This window comes from Mustela nivalis (assembly GCF_964662115.1).
Source record: "Mustela nivalis genome assembly, chromosome: 7".
NCBI classification, from domain to species: domain Eukaryota; kingdom Metazoa; phylum Chordata; class Mammalia; order Carnivora; family Mustelidae; genus Mustela; species Mustela nivalis.
This window is the reverse complement of record NC_139026.1, coordinates 107,772,028-107,786,938: the sequence shown is the minus strand read 5'-3', so window position 1 is coordinate 107,786,938 and position 14,911 is coordinate 107,772,028. Positions and strand designations below refer to the sequence as shown.

The window sequence follows — 14,911 nt, the reverse complement described above, 5'->3', positions numbered from 1 at the left end:
TGTCCTCACGGAGCACAGTCATGTGGAACTGAGAAGACGTCTTCTCTGGGCCAACTGACCACCCACATCATACTGTAGTGTTCCAGATGGACTGTCTGCCAACCCCTGCCTGGGCATTCCCAGTAACACAAACTCACTACCTCACAAGCAAGGCCTTCTATATTTTTAACAGCTCTAATTGTTAATTGAGCTAGAAGCTTCCTTTCCTGTAGCTTTCTTACGTTAGTATCACTATTTTTGTCTGGAATGATAGAAAATATATCTAATCCCTTTTCACATGCCAGCTCTTCCATATTTAAAACTTGTTTTCATGTCTACAATTTCTCCATTTGAATCCAGTCAATCCTCTTTTCCTTCTTGGGAGAACCTTGGAATCCTTGGCATTCTTACTTCCTTCTTAAACTCAGCCCCAAGAATCAAGGACGGGCTCCAGATAGGCCCTGACCAGGAACCAGTGTGGGGCTCTAGCCAGCTGCTTCCTTATCCAGGGGGCTTTATCTACCCTTCTGTGCAGGCTGCTGGACTCACTTTGGCACCTGATTTCCTGGTTATTGACTCCTTTTGAACTTACAGTCAACGGAAGCCCTAAGGTCTCTCTCCCAGGACCAAGCCTGCCCATCTTGTATGAATGCTGTGGGCTTTTCAAAGCTAAGAGAACTTTAGATGTTTTTCCCTATTTCATTTGGACTTTTTCATTTAAATCTTTATGTCTGGATAAGATTTTTACAAAATCTTGGATTCTGTCACCAAGGTATTTGCTGTCCCCTTTCAGCTTTGTGTCATCAGAAATTAGTGCCTTGTCAAAACCCGTCGAACAGAACAGGACCAAGGACAGCACACCACTCACCTCCCCCAGGAATTGGCCTTGATGGAAAAACCAACTTTTTTTTTTTTAAGAACTCTGTTTGAAAAGAACCCACTTGACTATATTGTCATCTACTCTGCTTCCTCTCTTGCCCACATATCGATCATGGGGGATATTTTAAATACTTTGCTGACAGCCAGATGTTCCACCTACAGCTGACCTTGATGCAGAAGGAAAGAAGTGAGGTTGGTATGGCCTGACTCAGTCTTAGTGATCTTCCTACTAGCTATCCTTCCCAAGACTGACTTTGCCCATTGAGTTAAAGAATGCTTCTTTAGAACCTACACACTGTAGAGCTAGAAGAGACCTTGGAGATGATTCAAGGTCTAATGCCCAATTTTGCTGATGAAGAAACCAGTGCCCAGAGTGCATAACTGGCATTCCCAAAGTCACAGAGTTAACTAGAGCAAGACCAAGGATTGGATCCCATGTCTCTGGCTCCAAGTTCAATGCTCTTTCTTAACAATATCTAGTCACGAGGCACCTGGGTGGCTCAGTGGGTTAAGCCTCTGCCTTCGGTTCAGGTCATGATCTCAGGGTCCTGGGATCGAGCCCTGCATCAGGCTCTCTGCTCAGCGGGGAGCCTGCTTCCCCTTCTCTCTCTGCCTGCTGTGATCTCTCTCTCTGCCAAATAAATAAATAAAATCTTAAAAAAAAAACCCCAATACCTAGTCATGATGTTTTTCTCTAAGCATATACACCTAAGTACACACACACACACACACACACACACACACATACACACACACACGGGATTTGTTCTCCAGTAGGGGAGCTTTGGTTAATCCAGCGAATCCTCAATCTCCTTGGAGGAGACCATTCTCTTGGCACCTCATTTTAACCTGTGTGTGCCTACACACGGAGCTTGTCCTTTGCATGGACACGTAAGCGAGGCTCTCTCTTCTTCCCCAGAGAACAGTGGGCCACCTGCCTCAAGGTCTGGGGGTGGGGCAGTTTAAGCTTCTGGCTCATGGCGAGAGGAACAGGGCCCTGAATACAGTACCGAGGGGACTGGCATTGCAAAGGTGTGACCCCTGCCATGGAGAGGCTGGTTCCTGACAAACTGGGCTCCAGGGAAGGGCTGAAGACAGCTCCATCTGGGAGAAGTCGGGGCGAAAGAAGTGTGCCTACAACAGAGGTGGGCCCAAGTGGGGAGATCCCTGGTACCCTGGATAGCCCCCGAAGGCAGGGCCCCCTCACCACCCTTCCCGCCCCCCTCGGAGGCCCTGGGTACCTGTTTATTCTTTAGGTCAAGGGAGAGCTCGTAATCGGAGGCGTTAGGGGCGTGGGAGCAGAGCGCCGTCGCCAGGGCAGGCTGCTGCCGGCCGGGGGAGGCCACGCGGTGGGAGCCAGCCCTCGGGGAGGCACCCCCCGCCCCCGGCCGCTCCTCCTCCTGCTGCAGCTCCTGGGCTTGAGCCTTCGGGGCATGGGCACTGGGTCTGCCGGCTGCCACCGCCGCCGCTGCCACCACGGAGTCCTCCATGCCCCCACCGGCCTGGGTGCAGGAGCCATCGCTGTGAACAAAAGGCAACGGTGCTCGGTTGGGGGAGAGCGGGACAGGGTGCATGTGGGTGCGGGGGTGAGGAGAGAAACTGGGCGCTCCGGCCTGGCCTTTGGGGCACTGATGGGCCTTTCTGGCGGTTGGGACTCGTGGGGATGCCTCCTGCCATCGCCTCTAGGGAGGGGCTGCCTTGGCAGGGGAGAGCTGCGGGCAAGGAGAGAGAACCTACATTTGAGAAGGGTAGCCCAGGAAGAGGGAAGAAGCAGTGGTGCTTAGAAGCAGTATGGCACAGTAGGGAAGAGCAAACCACCTGGGCTGGGATCTGGACTCTGACTTATCAGCTGTGCGAACCTCAATAGGCTATTCGACCTCATCATACCTGTTTCCCCATCTATAAAATGGGCACAATGATAGTACCTACCTCATAGGGATGTTGGAAGGTCTGAGTTAGTTAAAGTTCTCAGAACAGTGCCTGACTCATGGTCCCTCCTATATATCAGTGTTAAGGATCATCATTATCAGTCATCTAGCTCCCGGACCAGTGGCTTAAGCAGCTGGAAAGAAGCTGGTTTACACTAAACCCGCTCCGTCTTTACACCATCCCAGCAGCTGTGGGGGAAGGAATGATCCTTACAGGCATGATCTGGGCATGAAGCCCCTCTGGCTGGGTGGACAGACGTCAGCTCTTTGGGGCTGGGGCTATGAAGAGGAGGGTGCTTGCCCTGCAGGGTCTGGGGCAGCAACTGTATTTGACTCCTGGCCCCTCCTTTCTTCCCATGGAAATACCAGCAGGCTGGGCCGTAGCTGCTGTCCACCTCCCTGCTCAAAGCAGGCTAGTGCCCCCACACCCAGCCCATCCTGGAGAACTAGCACCCTTAGGTCGTCCCCCTCCCTGACTGGTCTGCAGGTCCTGCCCCTCCCTCAAGGCCAAGTGCGAAGCCCCCTGTCCATGAAGCCTTTCCAGGTGACTCTAGCTGTAACTACTTCCTCTGTAAGCACACTAGGAGCTGTGCTTAGCGAGTCCCTTCCTGGTCCACAGGGGGAGAAGCATTATGGCTACAGCATGGGCTCAAATTCAAGCTCTACCACCACCCAGCCTCAGTTCAGTTGCTTTTTCTCTGGGCCGCTCTCTGGTTTTCTCCTCTGTCTAGTGGAGCTACGCTTGCCTACTCTATGAGTTTATGGTGAGGGGGAAAGGAGTCAGTATGTGTAAGCTGTTTAGCACACTGCCTGGCACAGAGTCATTGCTCAGTAAGTATTAATTCTTTTTTCCCCGCATCCATCCTGCCCTAGAGGCCAGGGCCTGAGTCCGGTTTATCCCTGCTCCCCACTCAGTGCTGGGCAAGTGGTAGGTGCTCAGTTCACACCTGATGATGACTGACCTGCACGGAGGGCAAGGACCATAGAGATGGCCCTACAGCAGACAGAGACAGAAGATCAGGACGGGAAGGGACCCTGAGGCCCTCTAGTCCAGCCCTCCAATCTCCCTTTTTTACAGACAAGGAGCAGGTGCCCAAGAGGTGGGGTGGCCCTGGTCGGAGAGCCGGGCGACCTTAGGGCTTGCTTCTTCTGAGGCTTTGCCTCCACGGAAGGTGCCCCAAATCATGCCAAAGAAGAGACCTCTTCCTGTTGCTTCCACCCAACCTCGGAGTCTCTGGTACTAGAATAACCACGGGTGGGTGAGAAATCCTGTCGCTCCATCTCCATCTCTCCTCCCAGCACTCCCCGGCCTCATCGCCTCCATAAAGGAGAGCTCTTTTGGCTGGCCCTAGCCACAAGGAGCCTCAAATCCTCTAAGGAAATCATCCTTGTGCAAGTTTCTTGGCTCCATCATTTCTTGTATGGCCACTAATCAAGGTGCATAGCTGAATGGGCTCCAGAAGTCTGATAAGTCTTTTTCACCGGTATCACCAAGAAATTCTTTTTAAGAACAGACTTCAACTCCTGTCGTAGGACTTCCCTATTCTTTCTGCAGGGCACACAGAAATAGCTCTTGCCTTTCCTATCACAACCGGCCTCCAGGGGGCACCATTCAGTCTCATCCATCTCTCCTACAGACTGTCCTTGGTCCTCATGCCCAAGCCTCTTCACCGGAAAAGTTTTCCAGACTCTTTAGAGAACTGGTAGCTACTAGGGGCTACAAACGCCTTTAAAAGTAGCCCTTCGCTTCCTTTTATTGCTGGAATGTGCTTGAGAAGAGGTTCTGGGGAGCTGAGGCCCCCAAGTAGCAGTACTCAGCAGATGGTAATGAAGGCAGGTGGATAACCCCCCCACCCCAGGGTTCCTCTTCCCTTGAGGAATAACCCAAGGCACATTCCACACCATCTCCTGGAAGTGCCCAGCAGTCAAAGCAGTGATGAACATGTATTGGCTTCCTTCTCTTCATCCCCTACTCCTACATTGGCGCTTCTTGGAATCACCTGTCCGAAATAAACTACTTGTGTTAAACCAAAACAAATGTTTTAAAAATAGCCTTTTTTATGGTCCACCCTTCTGGGTAGAGACGGACTCCATGGCCTTCTCCTGAACTCATTCATAGGACCTGGGAATTAGGAGACCCCTTATACTGTCATCTCCAGCACACACACATACATGCATTTGTATACACACGTGTGAGTGTGCACGCACACACACACACACTCTCTCACACACTCACACACACTGACGCATACACAATGCTTCTAACTAGTTCTGTGGCCTTGGGTAATTTGTTCTTCCTTCTGGGTCGGTTTCCTTACTTGTCATTTGATGGGAGCTTACTTATCCCTAAGCTTAGAATTCTGGGAACTTGGATTCCAGTGCCAAGGCCAGTCTACCAAGGCCCACCAGCCCCAAGGTTCCAGGCTCTCTGGCTGGTAGAACCAACTCTGCCTTTGTCCACTTCCATGCAAAGGGACTAAGAGACTGTGGCCGTCCCAAGTATATGATGAAAGGTATTAGAAAGGGGATCTTGTCCTTGCCTACCCTCCTTAGACTTCTTCACAGACTTGTGTGGTACAAGGTGGCTATTGGATACCCAGAGCTGCTGTCATCAATATGGCAAAGTTTAAGGTCATGTAGTGGAGGGTAAAGAACATGGGCGTGGTGTCAGGAAGACATGGGTTAGAATCCTGGTTCTCCTAGTTCTGCTACTTATTATGTGACCTTGGGCAAGTTACCTAACCTCTTGGTGGCTCTATTTTCCCAAAATGGGCATCTAAATAATTCCTTGCAAGGCTTCTGTGAGGAATAAATATAACTTACAAAGAACTTAGTGCGGTGTCTGGCACACAGTAGTCCTTGATAAGTGGTGACATCTGCGGTGACTGTTCTGAGCTGGAGACCTACAGCGTGGAGTCCCAAAGGAGTCCCCAGAAGAACAGCATAGAGAATTCCTGCGGAAGGGGTTCTCAACATTTAGCCTACCTCAGTCTTCACAAAACTGAAACAGTAGGGTTTTTCCATCAGATCTCATGGTCTTTCTGAGACCTCCAAATCAGCTTTCACAAATTTTAGGGAGAGAGATGAAGGCAAACTGGCTTCCTGAGGCTTCCTCCTACACTTGGTCTCTGCCCACCAGAGCAACAAAAGAGCCTCAGTCTTGTGGGGGGAGGGGGGTCACCAAATCATGGGATCTGTGACTTCTGAGGAATCCATACATATTTACCACCTACAGGCAGACCCCTCGGAGGTACCAGCCACAACATGGGGCATGCCCTAGGCAGACATTTGTCCAGTGCTCCTTGTGTAAATTTGTCTTTTAGTTACTTTGTCAGGGAGCAGTAGAAGCCTGAGTACTTAAAACCTCTAGGATGGCTGAGCATCAGAAGAATGTTCCTAGCCACAGTTTCCCTGTTTGTACCCCATCTGTAAACATGGTCTAAAGAAAGAGGTTGGAATATTCATCCTGGCTGTCATAGCTTGGAAGGACCGTCTATTTCACATAGAGACCATCTAATTCAATCCTAGTCGCACATGGAATAGAAGGCTATTATTCCAGTGCCCAGAACATGACTCCGCTCAAGATACAGGCTGTGATCCTTAAGTGTCCAGAGCTGGCTGGGCTGACCTTACATCAAGAAACTATTGTCCTTAGTGGGTCAGATTTCAGGCAGCCTGGCACTTGGACAGGAATTACATGAATGGGATTCACTCTGTGACCTGCATAGCTTCCTGTAAAGAGAAGGGCAGGGGAGAAGGGAGAGGGATCCCGGTGATCTTAGCTCTCTTGGGCTCACTATTCAGCTGTGGAAGCAGATTCCTTGAATGGCAACCCACTAGCCTATAGAAACTTAGGGTCGCTGATGACACAAAGGACACTAGTCTCAAAAACCTGTCCTAGGTTGGGATGCCCATTCAAGAAGGTAAAAAGAATGGGGGTGGCACCAGAACAAGGGGGTCCAGTGAAGGCTTGGGTTGAGGTCACATGACATTAGGCCAGTACACACACAGGGACCCAGGCCATCCCCAGGGCTTATTCCACCCATGAGAACACAGGATGTGAGCATGACAAGCAAAAGTCTTTGGGAAGTAGGGGGAATAAGTAGTTGCTCAGAGGAATACTACATGTGCCCAGGACCAGAGCGACCTGTGTGTAGGAACTGAGCTTCACATCAGAGAGAGTCGCTTATGTTGGAATCTAACTTGTGCTCAGAGAGATGATAGGGGCTTGGGGAGCATGGTGTATATATGACTCCCTTGGGGTTCCAGTGACCACTCCCTCCTATCATCCCTGCTTGACTTCCTAACATGTAGATACTTTCATATCAGTCCTTGGCTCCAAAAGTATCAGTGACTTCCCAGTACTCCTGAGATAAAGTCCACTGGCGTGGACTCCGGAGCACTGGTGATCTCACCCCAACCTCCTCTTCCAGCCACATTTCCACCAAGTGACCCACCCACACCAGGCACACTGACACTCTCCCCAAATCTCCCATGCGCTCTCGGACCACCGTGCCTCTCACGTGACCTCCTTCTGCCTTGGGATGCCTTGTCCTATTCACGCTCCTGCGCTCCCGCCCCTCCTTTCCCTGCCTCATCAGCTCTTTCAGGACTCACTCATTGCCCCTGGAAAGAGTCGGTTCCACCCTCCAATGTGCTCTAATAACTCTTGGCATTTGCCTCAATTTCATCAATGACCACTTTGTGTTCTAATTATTCATGGATGTGTCTCTCTCCACTAGACGACGACGCCATCTGCACCTTTTTATCACCGGCGCTTATCACAGTGGGCTGACTCCTGATATGTGTTTAATAAATGTTAAATGAAAAGATAGATGGCTGGATGGGTGGGTGGATGGGTATCGTTTAATCTCTCCTACTTGCCCAAGGGCAGAGGTACTGACCCTCCTTCAGGAAATGACTTGTTGTCCGGCTCTGGCAGTGTTGCTGGGGACTGCCCTCCACCCTCAGCCCCAGCAGTCCCATCAGAGATGGTCTCAGCTGCAGGGAGCTCCTTGGCCCAAAGTCACGTCATTCCTGGGGCTGTCCAAATCCAGCGACTGACTGAAGCGGGGACTATGAAGGTTTGGCCATGTTTACCCAACTTGGGGCAAGTTTGATAGGTCGTTCTCACACCAGAGCCCCCCTGGGATTGGCTGAGGCCCCTGTTGGCCCTCCATCACTAGGACGTCTCCCTTCACCCCATGCTGGGCTCCTGCCTTCCCTTCCCTCGGTGGTGATCCCAAGCGCATCTTCTAGGAGACATTTAGGGCTCTCGAATCTGACTCTGCTTCCCGGAGAAGCCAATCAATGACAGATAACCGGCTTCTCTTTATTCTTCCTTTTGCTCTGGACAGCCAGAATTATCTGGGTCCAGCCTGCCAACCACCCTGTAGAACCTTTGCTGGTTCCGAACACCTTTGAAAAACTGTCTTTCCAGAGAGTTCATGCATGCCAAATTTTACCTCCACACTCAGAGGCTTTATAGACCCTGTAGGGCCCAGGCTGAAAACACCATTCTGGAGAGAAGTTCATGGCTTATCTTCCCTATGCGGAGGACTAGGTCAAGGGCTATTGGTAACCCCGGCCACCAGGCTATACCACCCACCTCTGAGCTTTCAGACCCTGCTTATTACTATCCTAACACGGATGACACCCTCCCTCACAGGCAGGACAGCGGGCGTGGAGTGAGGCCCCTGGTCCTCCAGTTCACTATTTGGCTGACTCGGGCGAGATGCCTAACTCTTCGGCACCACAGTTGACTCCAGAGAGTGAGAAGGAGAAAGTGAACTCGTAGATGGGTATGCTGGCCATGACAGGAGCTATGGCCTTTCCACGAGGACAGAGTGTGAAGGAGGGCAAGGGACCCCGGTGTTTGTGCTCACGTAGCCCCTGCCAAGGAGCTGACTCAGGTCAGCGAGTGTCCTCCCTGGTGACCGGGGGAAGGCCATGTTGCCCACCACCAGGAGCTGGAGAGACAGGAGGAACTGGAGTGCTGCGTGAGGGCTGGGAGAGGGCACCTCGGCCCACGCTGCCCTGCCAGAGGCTGGCTTGGGTGGGGGCCCCTGGCAAGAAGGTGTGGTAAGGAACAGGAAGGGCCCTGGAGACCTAGCTCCCGAGGGGTTTGTTGGTGTTGAGGGTTGCGGGGCTGCTGGAGGAGGCTATTTTCCCCTCTGTGCAACAGCTGGAACAGTAATTTCTAGACTTCGTGCTCGGAGGGTGTGGAAGGCTGAAGGACTCCTCAGGCAGGAAGAAACCCCAGAAGGCCTGATTGATTGCACTACATTCGCCCAAACTCTGCCAGGCTTTCTTCAAGCACTTCTGGAACAAAGAAACTAGGCATTTGGCCGACAAAAGCTAACAACACTCCTCACGTCTGAAGATTTCTCAGCCGCTACTAAAACACTCCTTTTTCCTCCTGTGTTTGAATCAATAAGGCGGTGAGGAAGGGTCAGAATAAAGGGGCCCAGCAAGGGAAGCTGAGGGTCCTCCGTGTCCCAGCTGCCCCTGGGGAAAGCTGGGGTGAGCAGAGGGCCGGTGCTGCAAACGAAGTCACTCTGTGCTGAGTCTAAGGGCGATCTAGAGCACGCTGCTTGGGTTGCTGGCAAGAGCGAGAGGCTGGGAGTCAAGGTCCAGTCTCGCCTCTGGCCACGCCCCCTTCCCTCTCTGTGGGCCCCAGACCCTCACTGCACCATCCCTGCTCAATGGCTGGGCTCTGGCTCCCCCGCCCTCAATACCCACGGACACAGCAGAAGCCTCCCCTTGCTTCTCTGACATCATCAACTCCGTGCCCGCACCTGCCCCAGCCCATGGCTCCTTGACCTCCATTATCCAAGCTGGAGGCCAGGTCTCAGAATAGAAAGCCTCAGAGCGAGGCAGCTGTGGCTTTCTGGGCCCATTCCCTTGCAGAAGCTGCCCTGACTTCATTGGCTGTGACAGATGCTTCTCCCTCCCCTCTCCCAAGGGCCCTGAGAGAGTAAGTTATTCTCTCTCCCGTTGGCTCCTCGGAGACACCAAGCTTTGATCTCACAGCTATTCCCAAAAGGTGTTGGCTGGTTCTGTTTGCCGGTGGGGGTTTCCCATCCAAGAAACCACAGTCCTTCCCTGGACTCGCACCTGCCCCATATGCAGGCCCCTTTTTGCTCGACCCTCTCTCCAGGCTGGTCACAGGAGCAGCTCTGGCAGACCGTCCCCAGACGTCTACTGTGGAAACCTCCCCTGCTCAGTCCACCCCACAACTGAATTGCTGGGCACGTCAGAGCCCGCAGTCGTCCAGGGAAGCCTCATCTAGAAGTTTCCGCAGTACACCTTCCTCACAAGCTCCCAAGCCGGCCACACTAACGCCATCTTATTGCCACTGGAATCCTAATAGTCTTGAGCATTTTATTTTCTCACAGATAGACGTAGATCTGGTAGCAACATCCAGCTCTAAGGACATCTTCCCCGCTCCCTGTCCCTTCCCCAAGACACAGCACACAACTTCACAAACGCACATTTCTCTTAGACCAAGCACAGAGAACTCGCAGTGGCCCCAAACGCACTTGGGATCTCCTCACCTTTCCTCACGTGCTTGTGTTAGTAAGAGAACAGGGTTCCCACGTCTGGCAGCCCCATGGCACCCGGCCCTGCTGTGAAGCTCTCACTGCCTCTAGAACCGTCTCTAAACTACGCGGCCCGAAGTCACTGCAAAGCTGGTGCAGACAACTCTGGAGATTTGCAGCCTCGTAAAACTCGGGGTCTTATTTAATTGTTTCTTTTTTTTATGAGCCACTTTATAGATGCAGATAGGAGTAACCTACATGTAAAGTCTAAAGAAAATTATTCCCTTGTACCCAGCTCGAGAAATGGCACAGGAGAAGCCTTCCTACCCTGTGTATTTCTGCTTCTCTCCTCAAAGGAATCTTTGTCCTGAATTTGTGTTTATTGCTCGCTAGCTTTTCCTCAGGGGCAGATTCCTTCCCTGTCTTTACGTAAGCAGTGGTGGCTGCTTGGCAGGGAACCGTGTCTGCAGAGTGAGCTCAAGGGGGAGGCTCAGGAACATTCAAGATCCTGCAGACTCCAAGCAGGTCAGGAAGCCTCTCCAGGGGGTGATGCCCACAGCTCCATGCTGGCGGGACAGAAACACTGGCAGGGATCTGGCCACAATCCCAGGGATCCGGGAGCTGGGCGATACCCATTATCTCAGTAAGGAAGGCTTTCAGGAAAGAGAATGGACTTGTTCTTTAAGGAACCCCGCTGCCCCCCTGGCCCTTGTGGTCTGGATGTGTCATCATCTCCGAATGGAATGTGGTGACTTCGGGAGCCACACGGATGATGCTGGGAGAGGCGTCCTCGAGAAAGGCAACAGCCCACCAGCCAGCCGGGAGCCAGGCCTGGGGTGCATGTGCCTTTGGGGTCCCTGAGAGGAGGGAGCACAGGAGGCCGCAGCAGGGTTGGCCTGTGTGTCATCTGGGGTTGCAGCGCAGCAGGTGTAAGTGTGGACTGGGTTTGAATGTTGACTCTGCCTTGGCTTGCTGTGTGGCCTTGGGCAAGTTGCTTCACCTCCCTGAGCCCCACTTTCTTCTCTATGAGAGAATTGAGGTAGGAATGTGTATGCAGTGCTTAGCTTTGTCCTTTCTTGGGATTTCCCACAAGCTACTTTTGTTTAAATAAGAAAATAGAAAGGAAAGTATCGTTCAGTTTTCTTATAATATTATAAAAGAATAAGAAAAAGTAGGAAGGACGTGACTTCGGAATAAAGAACCGTCCTTGAACTTGAACTATCCTTCATGTTCTTGTGCCAGCGTTCTTGAAATGGAGAAGTATTGTTCTTTTATGTATGGTATAATTTCTGAAGCTCAGAGTTAGAGATGATGCCAAGAGAATCTCACCAGAGGTATAGGGGCTGGGAGGCAGCCGAACATGGGAAGTAAGAGATTAGAAACCAGACAGACTGCCCGTGGTTTCAAATGCAGCCACTCACTCGCTGCGTGATATTGGCCGGCACCTTGATGTCTCCATTTCCTCAGGTGTGAGGTGGAGGACCTACCACATGACTCTGCGGCGAGAGTTACTAGAACAATGTCCACAAAGCCTAGGGCACCTACTGATGCTCAGTCCGTGTAGGTTTCCTTCCCTAATCTGGGCATGTCCTGCTTCCCCAGTTTCTGGCTCAAGAGTGATTACTCTCTGGAGAGCAAAGTCCTCATCCAGTTCCTCTTGGGTCCGGCAGAGAGCCCTGTGATGGTGACCTACACACACCGTGTGTGAGCACAGTGCATGCCAGAGGCTGGGCAAGAGACCATGCCTGCCTATTCTGTAACCTCATGGCTGTAAAGCCCCTTTATTCTATCCTCCTCCTGTCCCACCCAGATCGCCCTGCCTCACCCCAGCAGAGCGGATGTTTCTTTGGTCTTGAGCCATTTCCAGGGAAAGATAACCTCCTGGCTTCTCACAGGCTCAATACTGCCACGTGCCAGGGGAAGGGTCTCTAATGGCCAACAGGTACATATGGTAGTCAGGCGTGTGCTTCGCCAAACACAGGAGTCTTAGGACACGAGAGATGGAAATGGCCACATGGCCAGCAATGGAGGACACTGCTCCGGGCATCCATGAAGCTGCTAAGGAGCATGATTATTTCCCTATTTCCCTAGAGTCACCTTCCTTATCTTTTGCCTTCCTACTTAAATTTGTTCATGTCTAACTTCAATCTTTCTTGCTGTAAGTGTATAGTCGCAGAATGGCCATGTGATTTCCCACATGCCTGTGGGTTTCGCACGTCATCTCCAGAAGTGTTTAAGATGAAAGGACTATGCAAGGGCACGCTGGCTTTGGGAGGAAGCCTTGGAGATCCCAGCATGGGGGACCACCCACCCCTCTGGAAAGAGCAGGGGTCAATGCCAGGCTAGAAACCTTTCCCCAAAAGGGTTCAATTGTTTCCTCCTCTTAGGAGAGCAGTCAAACTGTCAGCTGGCAAAGAATTTTCTGATAAAATACCTCTGCTTTTAATCTCATCTTAGCCTGCACTGTGACAGCCTGATGGTGGGTTAAATCATTTCCTCTCCTGCCATGATGTCTAGAAAATCTCCTCCCTGGACCCGTTGGCATTCATGGGAGCCTCTAGCTTCTTTGATCTTTCGCCCAAATTGGTCTCTTAATTCTCAGAGTCCTCTCTCTCTCTCACAGATATTGGGCTCTTTCTAGCCAACACTCCATACGTCCCAAGCTAGGCTTGAATAGAAAGACCTGAAAAACCACCTCCTTCCCATGCCCTTCACCTGCCATCCAGAGGAGGGACTAGACCCTTTCTCTGAGGGGCATGCCGCATGCCTCAATGTCCTGGGTAGTGTGTCCCCTCCTATTTGCCATCTCAGAGGCTCTACCATTAGGCCCTCATCCCCCAAAGTAGTCAGTCCATTCATTCCCTCTAAATTTTTCCTGGTCATATCTGAGTTTCTAGGTGCCTTCTCTGGGACTCCTGAATCTTGATAGATTTCTCCCTCTCTACTCTTGAAAAATCCAGCTTTAAAATAGTTAGCACTTATTGAGGGCTTCCTAGGTGCCAAGAACATTTCCATGTAGCATCTCATTTAATACCCTCAACCTCGAAAGAGGCAAGTGCTCTTGTTACCCCATTTCACAGGTAAGTAATAATAACGGAGGATTAGAAAGTTGGAAGCAGATTAACCAAAGTCACAGAGTTTGTAAGTAGCCAGGTCAGGATGCGAACCTGGATTTATTTGTGTCTGTGCTCTCACCTGCTCCACATTCTAGAACTTCCTTAAAATTTTCCTGAATTCATCTTTGAGCCCAGGGTACTACCTTTCCACTTCTCTCTTCCTCTCCAATGTAGAAGGGAATCCACGAAAGTGCTCATCCCTCTGCCCTTGGAAAAGAAAAGGGACTCTCGTATTTTTAAGTTCCTTATTCATCAGTAAATATGTGTAGTACCTGTTCACCGATACTATTTCTCATTATGAATTCATAAATTCACACTACTCTATCAATCTCTTATAAATTTGTATCTGGTGAGTCTGTTCTCCTGAAAGCCGGGGACCTCAGGGTAGACTAATCACTCCTCCAAACCTGCCAACTCGCAGCCTTGATTAGAACACGGAACCACACCGAGATGCTGCCAGTTTGCATGGGTGGTGGCACCGGGCACGTGGCCGAGGCAGCACGTCCCAACGGTGACAAGCAGGACACAGGGCATTATGTCACTGCTCGTTGCAGCCCCTCTCTGTATGCGGGCTTGTCTTGATCTCTGTCCGTTTCTACCTTCCTACCAACATTTCTCATTTCTTGCATATGCTCGCACTGGTTTGGATGTGGCTCTTCCCATCTGCTCCTTAGGGTCCACTGTCTTCCCACCCCTCCACCTCTCACTTCGTAAATGCTCCCAGGGGCTCCGTGTGTAAGCCTATGCTGTCCCTGGCCAGGACAGAGTGTCTTCTTACAAAATCATGGTACAGGGGCCTTGGGGATTAGATGGTTCACCCCTTTGTGTGGTAGCTAAGGAAACTGAGGCACAGAGACGTCTGGGGGTGGAAAGCACCAGCTTTTCGGGAAGCCCGAGTTCTAGACCCTGTTCTGCACTTAAGCAGTTGACAGACCTTGGGACTCTGGTCCCCCGTCTCCTATCTCTGTGATAACGGGTAGAGCCTCCACGGCCTGGGGTTCAAAAGCAACAGCCCCTTTCTTTCTGCTGCTGTTGGCGCGTCTCCCTGCTGGAGACAGCAGCATATGCAGGTCCTCCTTCACAGACAGCTGTCTTTCCTGTTTTTTCGGTTTTGGGTTTTTTTTTTTCATCATCACAAAATAAATCTCCAAAAATCTCTTTTCTCAAGCCATTCCAAGGCCTCTGTCAAAGGCATTAAAGTTGTGAAGAATGTCTGATCTGATTAAATCACTCTTGCTGCAGAGGAAGATAATTTCCTCTCTTCCGGTGTGATGAGACAGACTTAAAACCCTTTCTGTCATATATCAGAAACGCTTATTGAAATTATAAATTATTTTTATGGTCGTGTTATTGGTTGAAAGATAAATGAATAATGAACGATGACTTTTCAGAGGCGAAAACCAAACCAAACCAAACAGCATAAGAGATGGTGAGGTTAGAAAAATCTCTAGGACTGCAAAGAGAGGTT

At 51.0% G+C, this 14,911-nt stretch overlaps 1 protein-coding gene across 7 annotated transcripts in view; it reads right to left on the bottom strand.

The window, feature by feature from the left end:
* The window catches only part of IQSEC3 (IQ motif and Sec7 domain ArfGEF 3), a 102,082-nt gene that overhangs the window by 46,637 nt on the left and 40,534 nt on the right, over nucleotides 1–14,911 (bottom strand). For 6 of the 7 annotated variants that reach the window (XM_082738021.1, XM_082738022.1, XM_082738024.1 and 3 more), the window contains exon 3: nucleotides 2,100–2,379. The exons of the other annotated variant lie outside the window; for it this stretch is intronic. In XM_082738021.1, the coding sequence (XP_082594147.1) occupies nucleotides 2,100–2,379 (280 nt within the window). The remainder of the gene's footprint in view (nucleotides 1–2,099; nucleotides 2,380–14,911) is intronic. 7 annotated transcript variants of the gene reach the window in all.